Below are 18288 nucleotides of genomic sequence, written 5' to 3'. Positions count from 1 at the left end.
CTCCTTCTGTAAAACAAAAATGGCTTCTGAATGTTCAAATTCTCATCAACTTCAGCATGTCTTTTGAATGTACTATCTATGAAATCATCCAGTTTATTACTTCTTTTCTGATTTTTTGACAAAACTGTCTTTGATGATACCTTTGTATGTATCGTTTGTTTGTTTTTCGGCTTTTTCCCGGCAAGGGGTCGCCAGCGGAACGCCGGTCCACTAATGATTGGCAGTAGATTTTTTTTTTTTTTTACGACATGCCAGCTTGGCGCCCAACTTTCAATGAAGGCACGCCCATTTACACATGCATGTCTTTCAAACGCTACCCGACCGTGGGGAGGACATGCAGACTCCACACAGAAGGCACTCCCAAGCCAAGCCGAGAATCGAACGGGAGAACCTCTTGTGTATACCCCACTGATTTTTTTTTCTTTTGGAAAATAGTTGTTTCTTTCTCCCTGTCTGCCATTGTTGACTAATGTTTCCAAGACTATGGTATCATGTTAACCCATTACTTGTATTTTTATTTTTTTTTGCTTATTTTCATCACACATACTTAATAAAACACAACTTAGAAACCTTTCTATTGACTTGTGAGAAATACTGGCTTATAGCCTATTTATACAAACTTTTAACAAAACTGTCCAGAGAGATGTGCTTTTCCTTAGACTACAATACCAGAACAACTGTTCAGTCCTTATAATGATTTTTAATTTTTAACCTTAGAACACTGTACTGGAATGGAAGTTCAGTCCTTCAAATCAGTTCTAACTCTATAACAATTTATAGACATATACACATGCAAATATATATATAGATACAAACATAGATGTAAATATATAGATATAGATATTTGGTTTATTCAGTGCTGTATAACTGAAGAATATAACAAGACTGCTTGCACTGGACATGCAGCCTTTCTTTTGAGAATGTTCTTGCTCCACAACAGTTTTGTTTGATAAGGTGACTGTGGGACTATCACTCTGCAAATGTTGGCCATTTCATAGTCTTCATGCAAAAGGACTGGGCACAACTTACTTGTGGTACTTCCCCCACCACCACCAGCAACAGCAGGACTGAGCAGATGTGGGTGTGACTCACTTAACTGACAGCCAAAAGGCTGTGATGCCATATGCAAATTTGACATGCATATTTGCTAATAACATCAGTCATAATCTGAGTCTTAGATACTTTGGGTGCAAAACATTTCTTCATTATTTCAAGGCCAATTCAGAATGCAACTCTCAAAAGAGTAGAATACTGTCATCTTTCAGAAAACGCAAGCTGACACAAAATCTGTTATTGCAGTAACTTTGGGAGTCTACAAGAATAATATTTAAAATCTGCCCGTATTTCAGACTTCACATCCTTCAGAAAATGCATGCAGAGTCCAAACCTGTTCTTGCAGCAAATTTCTGAGTTTATTAAATTAATATTTAAAATACATCCCTAGTTCAGACTATGTCCTTCAAAAATGTAAATTGACACAAAACATGTCATTGCAGCAACGTTCTCTGTTTACCAGAGTAATATTTAAAATCTGTCCCTATCTCAGACTTTACTTCCTTCAGAAAATGCACACTGACAGAAAACCTGTTGTTGCAGCAACTTTCTTAAGAGCAATATTTAAAATGTGTCCCTAGTTCAGGAATTAAGTAATGAATATTTATGAGCTCCCTCTCATGCGCCTTATAAATATGCATTACTTATTCCTAGACCTGAGACAACAGTGGTGGGAGGGATTTGGCCAGGTTTGTTACTGCACAGTGAGGGGTGGTACTGCAAGCAAGTTATACCACATACCACAGGGTACAAAAGTTCCTGATAATTCTGTTACCAAGGCTGTTGTTAGCATTTTGGGGGGGCCCCAGCAGATGTCAAGTTGGGAGCCCCCTACGAACTTCCACTCTACATATCACCTTGTCATTGCCAATACCATTAAGCTACCTTTTACTTCATGCTGCAGACCTTTAGGAGTAGTAAGCACAGACTGACTTGTTGCTACAATGCTCTTAAATTACAATAGGTATATGTACCACTCTATGTTGGCCCATCTCACAATGGGGCATTTACAGTTACTGGCATTTAGTTGAAACATTGATACATTGCAGCAACTCTATGTACAAGTATGGACTATGGTGAAATGGCACCCTAAGCCTTTCAGCCACCTCCCCCCCACACACACACATACACACACACAAATACCCTTCAGTCTTCCCCAGTGCCCCATCTTGGACACCCCATACCATGCACATGACTTTTTTCTTCCTTTTCTCACATTTGCCTTATTCTTCAGCTTTTTCAAGATGCCATAACTTGTTATATGCTCTGAAGTGCATTTTAAAGTTTTTTTAACACAACCTTTTCATCTAATGATGGCTTGAATAGAAATTAATTAAGGAAATAAACTGTTGATGTTCAGCTTTAGTTTTTCTTACATCCTTCAACACACCTTTCCTGAGCATAGTAATAGCCATTTAAGAAATAACTCAAATAAGCCTGGGGTGTATTTTACAGCATTTTCCCAGCCTTTTAATCCAGTGGTGACCTAAATTAAAAAAAGGCATGAGTAAGAAAAAAATGTCAGCCTTTTTTTGTTTTGTTTTTTGTCTTTCAAGGAAGGCATAAGTTGTACCAAAGGCTTAATGTTCAAAGAAGACAAAACAGTAGCTCACAATAAACTAACAAGCCAGTTGTTGTTTGGATACACAGGCCCTGTCTCATAACTGCTGACTTCCCTAGTCCAACAAAAACGACTGTTTATGCATCCCTCTGGTGTTAGACTGGGATGAAAGCAAGTTAAAATTGCCACAGTCATGTATTTCAAGTGACTGCTGACATACATATACATGCCATGCCTGCTCACTCCTCAACCCAAACTCTCAAAGGCAGTTACCTGTATACATGCCTGAAGTGTGATTATAAGAAAAGTGAAAAAGTATAAAGATCACAGTAATGTATTCTACTTTGTTGCTCCTAGACAGTACACTGCCCCTGCACAAGCTATAGTAACTTCTTTGTAAACCTCTGAGGTCTGTGAAAAAAGTAAAAGAAACAATGACCACACTGTCCTCGGCCACAAGCTATAATAACCTCATGTGCACACCTGTAAGATTTGACTGTGATGAAATTTAAAGAAGTAATAACCACACAATCCACCCTCCCCACCCATAACCTACAGCAGATTTCTGTACACACACATCCAAGCAGGGCTGGTTTTAGAATGGGTGCAGTTGAGAGCAGAGGCCATTATCAGCCTTATCCTAACAGGATCATATCATAGCCCTGTTCAAGTTAAAGAGCATAATCAGAAAATGAATATATTTTGTCTCCTCGTTTTTCCCCAACCAGCAGCAGCTTTTGTGGGGCCCCCACACAGTCAAGAATGATTAAGGAGGCTCCTTTGCAGCTACGGGTATTATAAGTACCTAAAGCTGGCTATGTTGTTAGTTTTAGTGGAGTGAATGTCCACTAGCAGAGTTTTACTAAGCTAGGGGTACCATGTCAGTGGTAAAATATTTAATGGAATTGTGAAGCCGGTTGCCTGAGAAAACAGTATTACTATAACCAGAGATATCTTTGAATTTTAAAGGAGACATAAATAAGAGTTATTACCCAGATGGTTTATTAAGTACACAACATTGCTGTACTAGATTTTATTGGTTTGACAGACATTACAAAATATCAAGATAAAAAACTTGCTGTTGTCAGGGACCCCCAGGAACAGGGGCCCCCAGTGACCGCAGGGTTCACTGGTGCCTAAAGCTGGCTATGTCTGTTAGACATCATGGAGGTATGCAAGTTAGACTGCAACTACTGTCTCTGCTTGTTATTTGTTAGGCCACTTAACATGACAGAGCATCAAACCTGGAGTCACAAGAAGAGTAACAAAAGTGTTGCAACAAGTCCTGCTAGTGGGGGAGGCGTTACCGAAAGTAAGTTGTGCCTCCTTAACCATTACACCTGCATGAAGTCTGTGTTGTAACAGAATTGTCTGGAGCTTGTGTACACTGTGTGATATGCAAATCACTGTAGCTAGTTTATGTAGCATTTAAAAGTATGTAATTGACAAGTAACTTCTAGCACCTTCAACATTTCCATTGAGAGCTTAGAAACAGCAGAATGTTTAATCACAACAATAACCTCATCTACTGAGATAAATCCAGGCCCAACATCTCCCTCCTTAGAGAAAGGCATGGCTACTGGATTCAGGTGCTCCTCAAAGTGCTCCTTCCACTTCTCAGCAAGCTCTCCTATCAAGGGCAGCATTTCTCCCTTCTTACTGACCAAAGACTGGATAAAAATCCCACCTTCCTGATGTGAGTCAACAGATGTTTGTTCATGGGATGTTTGTTCCTGTTTCTGTCAAATGCTGTCTGTCCAACTGAAAACAGTGCAATGACTTTATGTTGCTGAAAGCCAGTTTCAGTGAACGTGTGGTATTGTCCTTTGTCCACTGTTATGTGATGGTGGAGTTGGACTATATAAGTTGGTGGATCCCCCAAAAACATGAATGTGCAGGGAGGAGATTTTCCTCCCCTGCAAAAAAAAACTGCAGCCTCTGTTCACTGAAAATGGCTTTCAGCAATTTTTTTCTGTTTTGTCCATAGGAGGAACATCACCCTTTAAATAATCATGAATCCATTTTTCAGAAGCTCTCTGAGGCCATCCAAAAGTCATTCTCCATGGCTTCACTAAACTGTTTCCATACCTAAACCTGCACCCTGTTGCTTTCCTCACCTATCCTTGCCTGCATGTACCTACATGTAATCTCTAGATAACTTCCTGTTAATATTACAAGGAAGGCCAATTTTTGTAACCTGACAGTTTTACTTAGCACTGGAGTCCAGCAGCAGGTCTTGGAGTTACTACCATCAATCACCTTATGGTCACACATTCTTGTCACTTCATCTGCTGCTTTCGTGAATAAGGTTCATTCAGACTTCACAGTCCCAACATCCTCAGGTGTATGAAAGAAGCTGCCCTGGAGTTGAGAGCTAAACTCATCCCACTGAAGCAGACAGACAGATATTCCAAGGACACCCTCACCAGATGTTTGGGTTTCTACAGCTATCCGCTGCTATCAACATCTAACCCAGTTCATTGCCAAATGCCAAAGATCTGGAAGGACAGTTTGGCACTTGATCTGAGTGTTCAGAATGTGTAGCCTCAGGGTTGATGACATGACTAGAAAGCAAGTCACTGACTTTTGGCCCAAGGTGCTCTGGATAAAAGTAACACTTATGACCATTCTTGCATTCAAACCTAGTGTTTATTATGGACAATCTACAACAAACACAGAAGTACAGAAGCAGTGCACCATTTAGGTTTGGATCTAATAAGCAGTTTTTCCCATTTACACCCTTCCAGGTATCTCCATTTTTCACCTGAGCACAGAAGTTTCTCTACAGAGTAACAGAATCCATACAGGGTACCTTATCAAGCACTATATGCACAGATTCATAGAAGACTGAGTAGCCTGAACAGCTGGTAGCTGCATATAGACAAATAAAGGAGTTCTCAATTCTGCAACTTGCAGTCATATTGAGGCAGCCAGCTCATCTACTGGATGAAATTTCAACTGACTAGCACCAAGCACAGACTTTTGAGTATCCATACACCCACAAGGGGATTCTTTAAAGGGTCATCTTCTGAGTAGGAGAGACCCCCACCTCCACTCAAGACATCTGGGTTTGAATCTATTGTTGTAAAGAGAGGCACAACTAATTCATTCTAACTGGTACTTCCCCAGCAGACAAATGGCATCTTGTGTTGTAAGACTGAGTTTCTATTGCCAGGTCTAGTCCAGCTTAATCCATTCCAGTCTTGCCTGCAATTTAATTGGCATGGCAGTTGTCATCCCACCTTTCTCTCTGTGAATGTTGGGCCCAGAGAGTTATTACACACAGGTTTTTCAGACTGGGCTAAGTGACTCACATAGGTGTTTGTTGGTGAATACTACCACCAGGCCTGGATTCAAATGTTTTCCAATTAGTCCTAATCTTAAATTTTTGGAATCATTTACTTAACCATTGCAGGAAAATTTGTGTTGCTTTTATCCTGGCCTCACCTCTCAGACAAATTTGCCTTGGATGGTTATGCCAGGTGCATAACATCTAAATAGTTTAGTTGTAAGGACTACAAAGGCATACACAGTTCTATGCCATGATATGATCTCAGTCTCAGAATGGGGAAATTACATTTTTTAAATTGTTTTCTACAAATTATTCTGCTAGGAAAGTTTATCATATATTCAAGGACTGGCATTTGGACTTAAAGAACTGACTTCCAGTATTAGGAAAGAAAAAAATGACTCAATGCTAAAAAGTTAAGATCATCAATGAAAAGAGCTATATAGTATGATCATTTCTGTACACTGAATTTTTATACAACACTAAGCAAGAGGAATGTGTTCTATACCCCAGGTGCCTGAATGGTTGTGATCATACGGTTTCTACAGGGTCATGGTCGGTGGGATTATTCTATTGTTTCTCTCTGGTAGGAAAAATATATATATATATATATATTTCAATTTGAGAAAATGTTATTTTGTTTAAATACAGAAAGTGCTTTATCAATGGCTTGTACAGAATTACCATATGAGCAAAATAAACTAAGTTTGCCAGGCCTTCCTGTCACAAAAAGACTGAATGTAAATTACTGGAATCAGTAATGCAAAGAGATTCCAGGAATGTAATACTATAGAAATTTCCCTCACACATTTCAGTTAGAAACTTCATCTCCATTCTTTTCAGAAGGTTAGCCGAGGTGGATGTGGAGCCTCTCACATCCAAGGTAATATGTTGTTTAAGTTTGTATTAAATGATTGTAACTGCTAATTCACTTGTATGTTTTACAGCTTAAGTGAACTATGAACTTCCATGATGCATTGACAATCAAAATTAGTTAATTATAAAATGTATATTTGGGTTTGGGGGTTGCTTAAGGTGGGCTGAGACCCACTATACTGTGTGTGTGTGTGTGTGTGTGTGTGTGTGTGTGTGTGTGTGTGTGTGTGTGTGTGTGTGTTAGAGAGTGCAAATGTGCATGTTTGTATGTGTGTGAATGTGTTTTGTGTGTAAAGTGTATGAAGCCTATGTTAAGCCGTAGTGTTAAGCAGTGCTGAGTTACATAAATATGGTGGGTTTAGGCTGCTTTCAGATAAAGCAAAGACGCACACACTGTCATAAGTGGCTGATGATAGAGGTAGAATGTGCATAAATTGCTGATGGTAGGGATAAAAAAATACTAACTAAGCCCACTTAACACACACTCCCTTTTCAGGCACAGGTTTGGAGTAACACCTGATTATGTTTCTTGATTAGAGTCATATATGTCTGTACCAAACTAATAAATAAAAACATGTGAGTACATCAGCTGAGATAAACACTTTCATCCCATACTCATATCCTAGTGTGCCCGCAGGTAGGTGCAAGGGAGTGCACTTGCACCACTCTGGAACTGGCTGGCTGGAGGATTAATTTTCTTGTATATTCTAGGTATTTTTTGGGAGGTGGGGGGAGTTGGGGGTTAATAGCAGTAGTTTAGTTTTTTTTTTTTTTTGATTCAGAAGTATGCATATGTACATGTATATTTTATCTATGCATGCAAAATGATAAAGCTGTCATTAGTGTCATTACCAAGTAGAATATAAAATAAAATATTGAGTAGCATCATTCTTTATTTGTAGATTCAAGCATTATTTTCCCTGCATCAGTAAATCCACATATCTGGTCACATTACAGATGCTAGTCATGTTTTGCAACTCATGCCATTAACACAGTTGTCTAGACTGAATTCCATTTCTTGCTAGACTTTTACTTGTAGCACTTACCTTCAGGACTGATAAGTCCAATGTGGGTAACAGGGCCATCAGTTGATATCATCAATGAAGTGAGATGGTTATCAATAGTGAAGGGCTCTGTATGAGTTCCTTTGAAATCATATATTTTAGACAATAACTGCTGAGTGCTGTCAACTGGTCGGATTAGTATTTTCTCCAGGTATCGAAAAACCTTGGGAAGAAAACAGCTTTTTACTTCATCAAAGTAGTGAAATAAATTAACTGATTTATTAAAGTGAAGTCATTTCTGTCTCATAAGTTAGTGTCCTCTAATGTAGAAATGGCAGTATCTTTTTACAAGACTAATTTTATAAGTTAAAAAGTTTTCTTGTCCGAGTAAAGGTTACAGCAGTGCAAAACAGATACTTTGGTACGGCATGAGCCAGCAAACCAAAATATCAGAAATGTAAACCCCATCAAGGGCTAGCAGCAGTGATCAAACTAACTTTCCAAAGTCTTTCCAGCAACACACATTTCCACAGAATTCAAGAAAGTATTGGCAAAAAAAAAAAAACTTTGGGGAACCTCAAATAAAAGTATATTAACAGCTGCTGCTACTAATTATATTCACGTCATTAACTTATATTGCTAAATTGTCAGATTTATATAAAACATTGTTCATAGGTATGCACTAAGCTAATGGCCCTAGAGCCTTTACAAGCCTAGCCCATAGGATTACCCTGGCATCGTGCCACCCAACCTTAGTTCCTAGTGCCTCTATCGAGTAGATCCACTGGAGTGATCCCCGGGGTAAATTTTCTATGAAGCAGGAATGAATGGAAATGCTTACAGGAATAATACACACCTCTGAATTATTTGCACACAACTTGATGAATTAAGTGCTGCTTTCTCTTACTGATTATCACAATATGAAAGCAGATGGTAATGGTGATTGTATACTGGGTGAGGGGGGATTTATGATCATGTTCCCTATTGGGTGAGGTAGGAACCTGTTTCTACAGTTTATGAACATGTTTCCTGTTGAGGAAGTCAGAAACCTCTTTCTATAGTTATCAGTGATGTATATTATTGGCCACAGTCTTTGCCTATTCAGTACATTAGCACAGTCAATACGGTAATACTCTAATAAGTATGAATAATAATTGGGTTATGCTCAAACCAGCGCACAGTTCAGAGCTCCATAAAAAGATGCACACAACAGTATGCAGGCAATATGCACAAACTCTCTTGGATTTTACCTCTCTTTTATAAATAATAAGCAAGTGTGACTGACATACTGGACTGAAACAAACTAAGCGTGGACCTAACCAACAGGAACGTAGGCAACATAAAAGCTTATAAGCAAGAAATGGAGCCAGTGAAATTATGGCAGTGGTCATACAATTCATGCTGCATAAAAATGGTTCTGGAAAGGGAAAATGTGTAAAAATAAGGTAGCAAAGTTCATGCTTAAACCGTATTTACTATGCACAATGAGAAGTGTCATATGAAGCAAAACATTGGCATCAAGAAATGTAACATCATGAAACCTGGCAAAAATGATATAAATAAATTAGCACATCATAAAAAATAACACCATCATTAAAGATCTAAGGGCAATGGTAGGCAACAGCTTGAACGTTCAGGCATCACACCATAAGTTAGCCTACTGTTGAATAAGTACAAGGAAAACTATCTGTAAAACTGCAATGAGACCGGAGGTAAAACAAGTGATAAGTTTAAAGGCAATAACACAAGCTGCTGGATTACTATTAACATACACCTAAGTTAAATGCAACAAGCAGTATTGCAATGAGTTTGTCCTGAAATTGTGCTGTAGTAGCTGCATTGATGCAGAAGTGAGGAAAAACAACATATTTCTTCAAGTTTAATTTGATTCTTGGAAATTGCCTTACGTAAGTTTTAACCGAAGGCATTTCTCATTTTGTACTTTTGCAGCTGGAGTGAAATTCAGCTGTAGACGTTGGTAGTGAGACTGTGTCAACTTTTGCAGCAGGAATTATTAGAGATACTATATGCTCAGTACACTGGGAGTGAGAGATTATAATAATTAGGATTGTTTGATGGTTGAACTGGGAAGATAAAGTGCTATTTGTCTTTGCTGCATTAAGTAGTGTTTGGACAACATAAGTAGTACACTATATGTCACAGTTGTACATTTCTACTTTATAGCTTTTGAGATGATTTAGATGGAAAATAAAGCAGCTAACAAGAGACATGTCCAGGTATGCAAGTTTAGGATGACTAAAATGGAGGATTCCACAGTTTAAGTAAGACGGGTGGAAAATAAAGTAGCTAATAAGAGATATGTGTTGATATGCAAGTTTGGGATTACTGAAATGGAGGTTTACAGATTTTAGAAGGAAAGGCAGAATGCCTATCTTAGTTAGCTCCCACTCTTTGTTGCACAACATACAGTCTGCAAATGTGACATTTAAGCACTTTAGAATAAGAAGCTTGAATTTAAACAGATATGAAAAATAGGCAATGGTCCAACTCTTTGTCACAAACAGAACTGTCTTATTATTAACAATTGACTAGACTAGCCAGTAACTGTGCTGTTCCATAAGACAAAAGCAGGCACAACAACTGACCCCTTCAGCAGAAACCAGTAAAAACATAGTAAATATATGCTAGAGATTAGCAGTAGAGAAAAATAAACACTTGGCAACACACTATGGAAACTAACTCACTGTATTTGTGCAGTTCATAAAGCAGAAAAAACATATACCAGGTGGACAACCACAACTGAAGACACGGCTTTAATAAAAATGATAATAAGAACAGCAGCAAACAAATTCCATGTAAAAATCAGATAAAAAAGGACAAGCGCTTTCGCATACAGCTTCTTCAGATCGTGTCAGAAACTAAAAAAAATGAACATTTTTAAACTAACACTTGACCTATCAAAACAATAGAAAATTGCGCCAAAAAACAATGACATAATTTCCTCATACAATCAATGCAACTTTCTATGTGCCTTAAGCCTCCGCCCACTCAAAATGGGTTTGATATTAACCTGACTATTCAACCCTGGATGCTTATAAGTTTGCATCCTAAGAATCCATTTTAGCTTTAATTGACTTCCTAGACGTATCAGTAACTAGACTTCCTAGACGTATCAGTAACTAAAGATGCAATAGGGGGCATTAGCACCACACTGTTTAGAAAGTCATGTTGGCGTAACAGCCTTCTATCTAGAGATAGTATGCATCCTGGACATGTGTTTTCAAGTGTAGTGAAAAGTCAATTCACTAGAGTGTCCAGGATTTGTAACAATGAGGGTGACATGCAATGGGAATTTGATACTCTGGAGGCAATGTTTATTGATAGGGGATATAATGGCACTACTGTTAGGGAAATATGTGATAGTCTTGAAGTTGATAGGCTGGGTGATTTTCAACCCTTCTTTGTGGAACAGAATGTTACCAAACCTAGTACCACTCAAGATCGAGCATTGATAGTCAATGCTCCGATTTTGAGGGTTAGGGATGATAAGATGATCAATAGAAGTAAGACAAAACGTCATACTTCATTTATAACTAATTTTACCAGCAATAACAATGTTATAAAATGTATCACACAGAAACATTGGGCTATCTTAACATTGGACACTGCAATGACTGGCTTAGTAGGGGCCGCACCATATTTCATCTATCGAAGCAACAACAATCTTAAATGGTTGTTGTGCAATGATATTAAATGCCCTGGACAGTCAAGTCAACGCACTAGGACTTATCCTTGTAGGTCTTGTAGTGTGTGCAGGGTTTTCACTAAACAACAAATATATAAACACCCCACTTTAGCGTTTGAATTTATTCCCAGAGTCTATGCAGACTGCACTACCCGCTTTATAGTGTACTTAGCAACATGTGATGTATGCCCCTGCTTCTATGGTGGTAAAACCATCCAACGTTTGAGGGACAGGGTATACAAACATATGTCAGATATGAGGAAGGGTGATATAAACAACGCCCTTGCCAAACATCAATCTGAATGCCCTGGACATGATTTTTCTTTTAGGGTGTTACAACATGTTTTTAAAAATGTGAGAGGTGGTGACTGTAACAACTATTTGGAGCAGATGGAGCTAAAATGGATTCTTAGGATGCAAGCTTATAAGCATCCAGGGTTGAATAGTCAGGTTAATATCAAATCCATTTTGAGTGGGCGGAGGCTTAAGGCACATAGGAAGTTGCATTGATTGTATAAGGAAATGATGTCATTGTTTTTTGGCGCAATTTTCTATTGTTTTTGATAGGTCAAGTGTTAGTTTAAAAATGTTCATGCTTTTTTAGTTTCTTATAGGATCTGAAGAAGCTGTATGCGAAAGCGCTTGTCCTTTTTTAGCTGATTTTTACATGGAATTTGTTTGCTGCTGTTCTTATCATCATTTTTATTAAAGCCGTGTCTTCAGTTGTGGTTGTCCCGTTGGTATATGTTTTTTCTGAAGTTTGGTTTTCACCTGGACATTCAGTACACACTAGTTATTTTCTTGATTGCAGTTCATAAAGCAAAAGGTTAAGTGCTTTCACTGAATCATTGAGCAGAAAGCCAGAAGAAACTTGCTAGTACATCTGCTAGACATTAACAACAGAAAAACAACACGTAGCCAGAGTTTAATACAGTGGAAAACAGTAAGTGCTATTAATGAATCCTTGGGCAAAATGCAGTAGTAACTTGTTAATGTATTTAATAGACAACACTTAGCCAGTTTGTAACACCACAGAAGCTCATTTGGGATTGTTTTTAATACAGGGTTGAACCAAAATAAAATAATAGACCAGTTCTGATAAGAAATTCAAAAAAAAAATGCAATGTACCTTACTGGAGAGTGAAGCAGATGGAGGGAGGTGTTTTCACTTGGGTCCTGGGATAGAAAAAGTGATTCTGAATTTGAAGCCACAAAGGCAAAAGTAGCTGGAGAACAACTGAGATGAGGGGAGGGCCAATCAGGTACTTCAATGGAATGTAGCCCCCCCCCGATGGTTTCCACTAAAACAACCAATGAGGTAGAATGCATATAAATACAAAGGCAAAGTCTTCAAACTCTTAACTACTTGAAGTGATTCACAGCATTTATTGTCATGGGATTTTTTGGATTTTCCATGGAATGTTTACACTGCTACATTAAAATAAGCTAAAGTGTTACTTTAGCTTCACCTTCAGCAGTATAAGGTATGTGGGTGTGGGTGTCACTCCAGCAGATTCAACACTACAGTACAGAACATACTGATACAGAAGACAGGGAAAACAATATATTTCTTTAATTTGATTCTTGGAAACTGACTTACATAGGTTTCAACTGAAGGTCTTTCTTCTTTTGTACTTTTGCAACTGGAGTGAAATTCAGCTGTAGAAGTTTCCTTGGTAGTGAGATTGTGTTAACTTTTGCAGCAGGAATTATTAGAGATACTATGTGCTCAGTACACTTACTGCTAAGTGAAGCAGCTGTTTGGAGTTGATTTCACTTGGGTCATGGGAAGAAAAAGCCCTTTTTTATCAAGGGTTAAGTTATTAAGTTATCCTGTTTTCTCACACTCCTCTATCCACACTGATCATCAAGGAATGTCAGTCAGCTTTTGTCTCTTCTGTAGCCAGTTTGACAGCACTAGGTACTCTGAGGCAGTGTAGCAACTGCCTTATGCTTACTGAAAACATTTTATTGCTACTTCACATGATTCAATAGGTGAGGGTTGTATGTATTTACTGAATTTGAAGACCACCTTCTTATCTCAGAACTATCCCCCTACACACACACACACACACACACACACACACACACACACACACACACACACACACACATACCATAAGGCATCTCTACTTAATCAACTTAAATTAAGGTTAAGACAACATTGCCCAGTACTCTCAGGCTTAGGACTAAGAAACACCAGCTTTTAGTTAAGACAACAACACATCCACCTTCACCTTGCACTCTCACAGCCAGTACACATACCTCTAAGAGTCATATGGTTGCAGACTCCAAGTCCTTAAGACTCAGTGAAACTCCATCTACAAAGTGTAAAGTTTTCATAATAGGTAACTCTTCTGTTGGATACAAGGACAACACCCTCACCATATTGGATAAGAATTGGATGACAGCTGTCTTTCTGGAACCAGGTTCCAGGACGTAACAAGGGCTCTGAAATCCCTCCACCCTCGCTAATATGATTATAAACTAATAGCGATTCATTGGGGGTGAATGACTTTAGATGCTCTATCCAGAGGGACATGCAGAAGGACATGACTTAGCTTTCTAGTGTATGTGTCTGGGACAGGAAAGTCACTGGTCTTGATTTGTATTATGGCATTACCCAGAATGAGGCCAAGATTCAAAGACAAGATGATTGGCTTTAATAATTGTCTGTGTAGCTGCTATCATTCTAGGGGGATCCTGTATGAGTTAGCTTGAGATGAGATGGCTGGCAAGCCTTCCTACTTTGCCAGGGATGGAGTACACCTCATTTACCATGGCTTTTGCATTCTGGCTAAAACTTTTGCTGACCTCATAGTGACTTTTTACATGGAGATCATCTGTTGGAACAGTCCAGCCTATTAAATTCTAATTTGGAGCATATTAAAGTGGCTCTACTCAACATCAGAAGTTAAAAGATGTCTGACAATGAGGTTGTTATACAACTTGAACATATTTGTATATGTGTAGTTATAGGAACATGACTTCATCACTATGAAAACACTCCCTCTGTTCCTATGTTTAGTGTCTATTATGTCTTCAGACCCACTGGCAGCTGTGGAGGAGTAGCAGATATTATCACCTCACGACAGATTCCACTGAACATTACATTTAAACTCCTAGATGACTAAATTACCCTAAACAAGATGAATTACCACATTATAGCTAGCTATAGAACACCCGGGATGTCTACTTCTGAGCACGGTAACTATGTTAACAATTGAGTTGAAATACTTATTATCCCCCACACTGTGCTATCAGGGGATTTCAGCTATGCATCAATAAACTGGCTAGTTAAATATCCTACTAGAGGTCACAGTACGCTTGATCTTATACTCACAAATATGGCCACTTCTTGTAAACTATTTTCAGTTACTTCATGAATTAAAGAAATTTCGCTGTAATCCTTTTCTGATAGATCCCTATTACCAAAGCCTCTGCATATGCCTCTGATTTCTACTCCCAGTTAAACAGTTGTACTGATAAGGTATTCTATCTCTGCACCAAATATAATGAAAGATTTAAAAACAAACCACTTTTGTAGAATATTCATATAAATACATTATATAACAAGAACAAATTTACTTAATGCTTACAAGAAGACTCGTTTTTGCAGCAAACTCGTTAAAAGCTTAAGGGAGCTATAGGTAACTTAAAACTGAATATGAATGTAAAGTAGCAACTAAAATTAAAAATAACTACAAATCTTTCTTTAACTATATCAGGAAGTTAAGAACTAACACCCAACAATGGTTGGACCTAGTCCACAATAATACTGCCACTCTGACCCAAAGGAAATAGCTAATATCCTAGCTGACAGATTTAGTGCACATTTTACTCTGCCCACAGTTATTGCTATTCCACGGATTCCACATTCGCATACACTACTGAACCAGTATGTCTTTCTTGCCATTGTTAGCTTACTTATAAGTATATCCTCCAACTAGACCCTTAGATTGCATTCCTTCTCAATTATTTTCTTCCTCCGTGTTTGAAAAAAACTGCAGTGGACTTATCATTCTCTCTACATTATGGATAATAATCTCTTGGAATGTCTATCCACCTGCATAAACGAGATCCAGCCCCTTCTCATCTTCTTCTCCCAATTCAAATGTCACCCCTCCACCTCTACAAAATGTACATGCTTGTAATCCTTTAACATAGCCTAAATCTAATCAAGACTCAAATCTCCTCCTTACCTCCATTGTTCACTTTCCTTATAGTTACAGACAACCTTCTGTAGTCATATGTGTGAGTGCACAGTGGCTGTTCGCTGTACTAAACACTCAAAGTAGTGCAGGTTGGCAATGTGGGAAGCAGCCTAATGACTTTCGACATCCCCATGTTTGCTGAACCTGCATTCTACATTTTCGTGGTAAACCCAATAGAATCCTACTGAAATCTAATTATTATCTTCACATTTTAGTAATACAGTCTATTTTGTTAGATGGATAAATAGGTGTGAATTAGAAGATTTCAGTGTGACGTCCTTCCTTTGGGCCAGTAATCAAGGAACCTCATTCCTCACCACTGACACATGAGAGACAATCACTTGAAACAAAAGTAGATACAAACAGTATTTCCAGATGCAGCTCTCTGGACCAAGCACAATTTCCCTTAAGAGCCCACAGGAAAAACATTCCCATCCTGGGGCTGGGTTTCTCTCTCTGTCTACAGGCCCCAAATAAGACTCTCCACTGACACAGCTATAGAGTTAAGTCCTTACCCAGGTATTCCAAGCCAAGTCCTCCACCACCCTCTCTGTAAAATCAGTGCTCTCAGTGTCTCTGTTTAAAGTAGATGAGACACATACTCTCTTTGAGCTTTGGTTTTCACACACTTTCACACACACACACACACACACACACACACACACACACACACACACACACACACACACACACACACACACCTGGGAAAGGCTGGCACAGCATTACTAGCTCTACCACCTTTGCGAGGCTATAGGGTAGAAATACTGCCACCAGAACACCCACAAAGCCAGCTACTCTAAGGCTCTTACCAGGAATAAAATTAATACTAATACCAATGGTAATGTTGACCAAACAGCAGCGCTTTCAGGATCAGCCACAGTGTCACCAAATAAATAAAAGTACTCTCAAAGGTTAAAATATTCTATAAAAGACCAGCCGCAATGAAAATTTTAAATATATTTAATAATAAATAATAAAAAAACATGAAAATACTAAATATCTATGTACAATAAACGGGTTCCTATGAGTACAACAAAAACGCATTTTGTCGAATGCGTTTTCATCGACACATGTAGAGCGAACAGGCAAAACAGTGAAGCAGCTGTTCAGCGAATTCTTTCCCTGGGAAAGAAGTCACTTGACCGCTTCATTGTTTTGCCATATTCTGAAGTGTAGTGTGGTCCCTTGTATAGTATAGCTCCCGAGCGTGATTGTGCAACAGTTACTGACCTTAGGGTTAGGGTGCGGGTTAAGGTAAGTGCATATGTATGAAAGTGTTTACTGTTTTATATTTTGTGTTAGATGTATGGTTGAGTTACATGTGTATGCGTTTTCAGCTGTTTACTTTTGTTTTGGGGGGGTAGAATTAGGGTTAAGGTAAGTGTGTATGTGTTTGGAACTGTTTATGTAAATGTGCGAGAGTTACTGACCTTAGGGTTAGGGTGCGGGTTAAGGAAAGTGCATATGGTTTAAAATGTTTACTGTTTTTTTTTTCGTTAAATGTATGGTTGGGTTATGTGCATATGTGTATTTAGTTGTTTACTGTTTTTTGGGGGGTATAATTAGGATTAGGGTATGTTTGTATGTGTTTGAAAGTGTTTAATGTTTTTTTTTTTTCGGGGGTTGGAACAGCAATTTCTTTCCCTAGGAAAGAAATTGCTGATCTGTGGATTCGACATTTTCAGCTTTCACTGAAAATGTGTCGATGAAACATTGTTCGCTGTTTTTAGCGTTCGATGTTGCAATATAGACCCCAATAAACACCAGATTTTCAATCACAGGAAATATTAAAAATAACACAGATGGAAAGGTTCACACAGATACACAAAAACAATACTTAACTAATCTCACTATATTTTCCTGACAAATCTAAAAGAATTGCTGTCCCCTAGTTCACTTACTAGAGCAAGGCAAAATGAAGTAGGTGAGTGGTCCTTCTTTGTCAGGTTTCATAAACAGACTGCTGAGAGTGGAGTGACATCTCTCACTAATATCTAAATATCATTTCAGTGCTGGCTATAGAATTACATCACATCTGGTCAACTAACACTGGTTTCCACACTACCCCCTTTACTAGAAACTTGAGTCAGGATCTTGCACATGTGAGTCATAATACACACACATGGAGCTTTGGCAAGATGTGTTACAGTATCTAAAAGCTATAAAACAATTTTAACACTTCCACAATTCCTACACAGCTACTAAGCCAGGATTCTCTCAGACATTTTTCTCTGGCTGCAGTCAGAACTGTAAGATGCAATTATTTTACAGCCTAAACCAGATAATTTAATTTCAGACTATTTTTCAAAGTTAGCTGGACTGAGATTAACTTCTCTTCTACTATCCTCTGTTACAATATATTAATTTCAACAGTTACAATACAGTCTGACATACAGGTGTATTACTTTTCTGTCCAGAAGGACCCACTTTTTTTAATACATTTTTTAACACAAGCAACTTTACCAATACATTTTCAACACAAACATTTGTACAAATCAGTTTGGTATACAAATGACATATAATTCTTTACAAAACTCCAGCTATCTATGCTGTCATATGTTACACATGCACTTCCCTATGCTCTC

General features: G+C 38.3%; 1 protein-coding gene across 1 annotated transcript in view; it reads right to left on the bottom strand.

Moving 5' to 3' along the window:
* Positions 1-18288, bottom strand: part of LOC122816453 (uromodulin-like) — a 559619-nt gene that overhangs the window by 357764 nt on the left and 183567 nt on the right. The window contains exon 7 of the mRNA XM_044089260.1: positions 7826-8006. Coding sequence (XP_043945195.1) covers positions 7826-8006 — 181 coding nt within the window. The remainder of the gene's footprint in view (positions 1-7825; positions 8007-18288) is intronic.

Source organism: Protopterus annectens, chromosome 12.part0 (assembly GCF_019279795.1).
Source record: "Protopterus annectens isolate FY-2018-M chromosome 12.part0, PAN1.0, whole genome shotgun sequence".
NCBI classification, from domain to species: domain Eukaryota; kingdom Metazoa; phylum Chordata; order Ceratodontiformes; family Protopteridae; genus Protopterus; species Protopterus annectens.
This window is presented reverse-complemented; position numbering and strand designations above follow the sequence as displayed.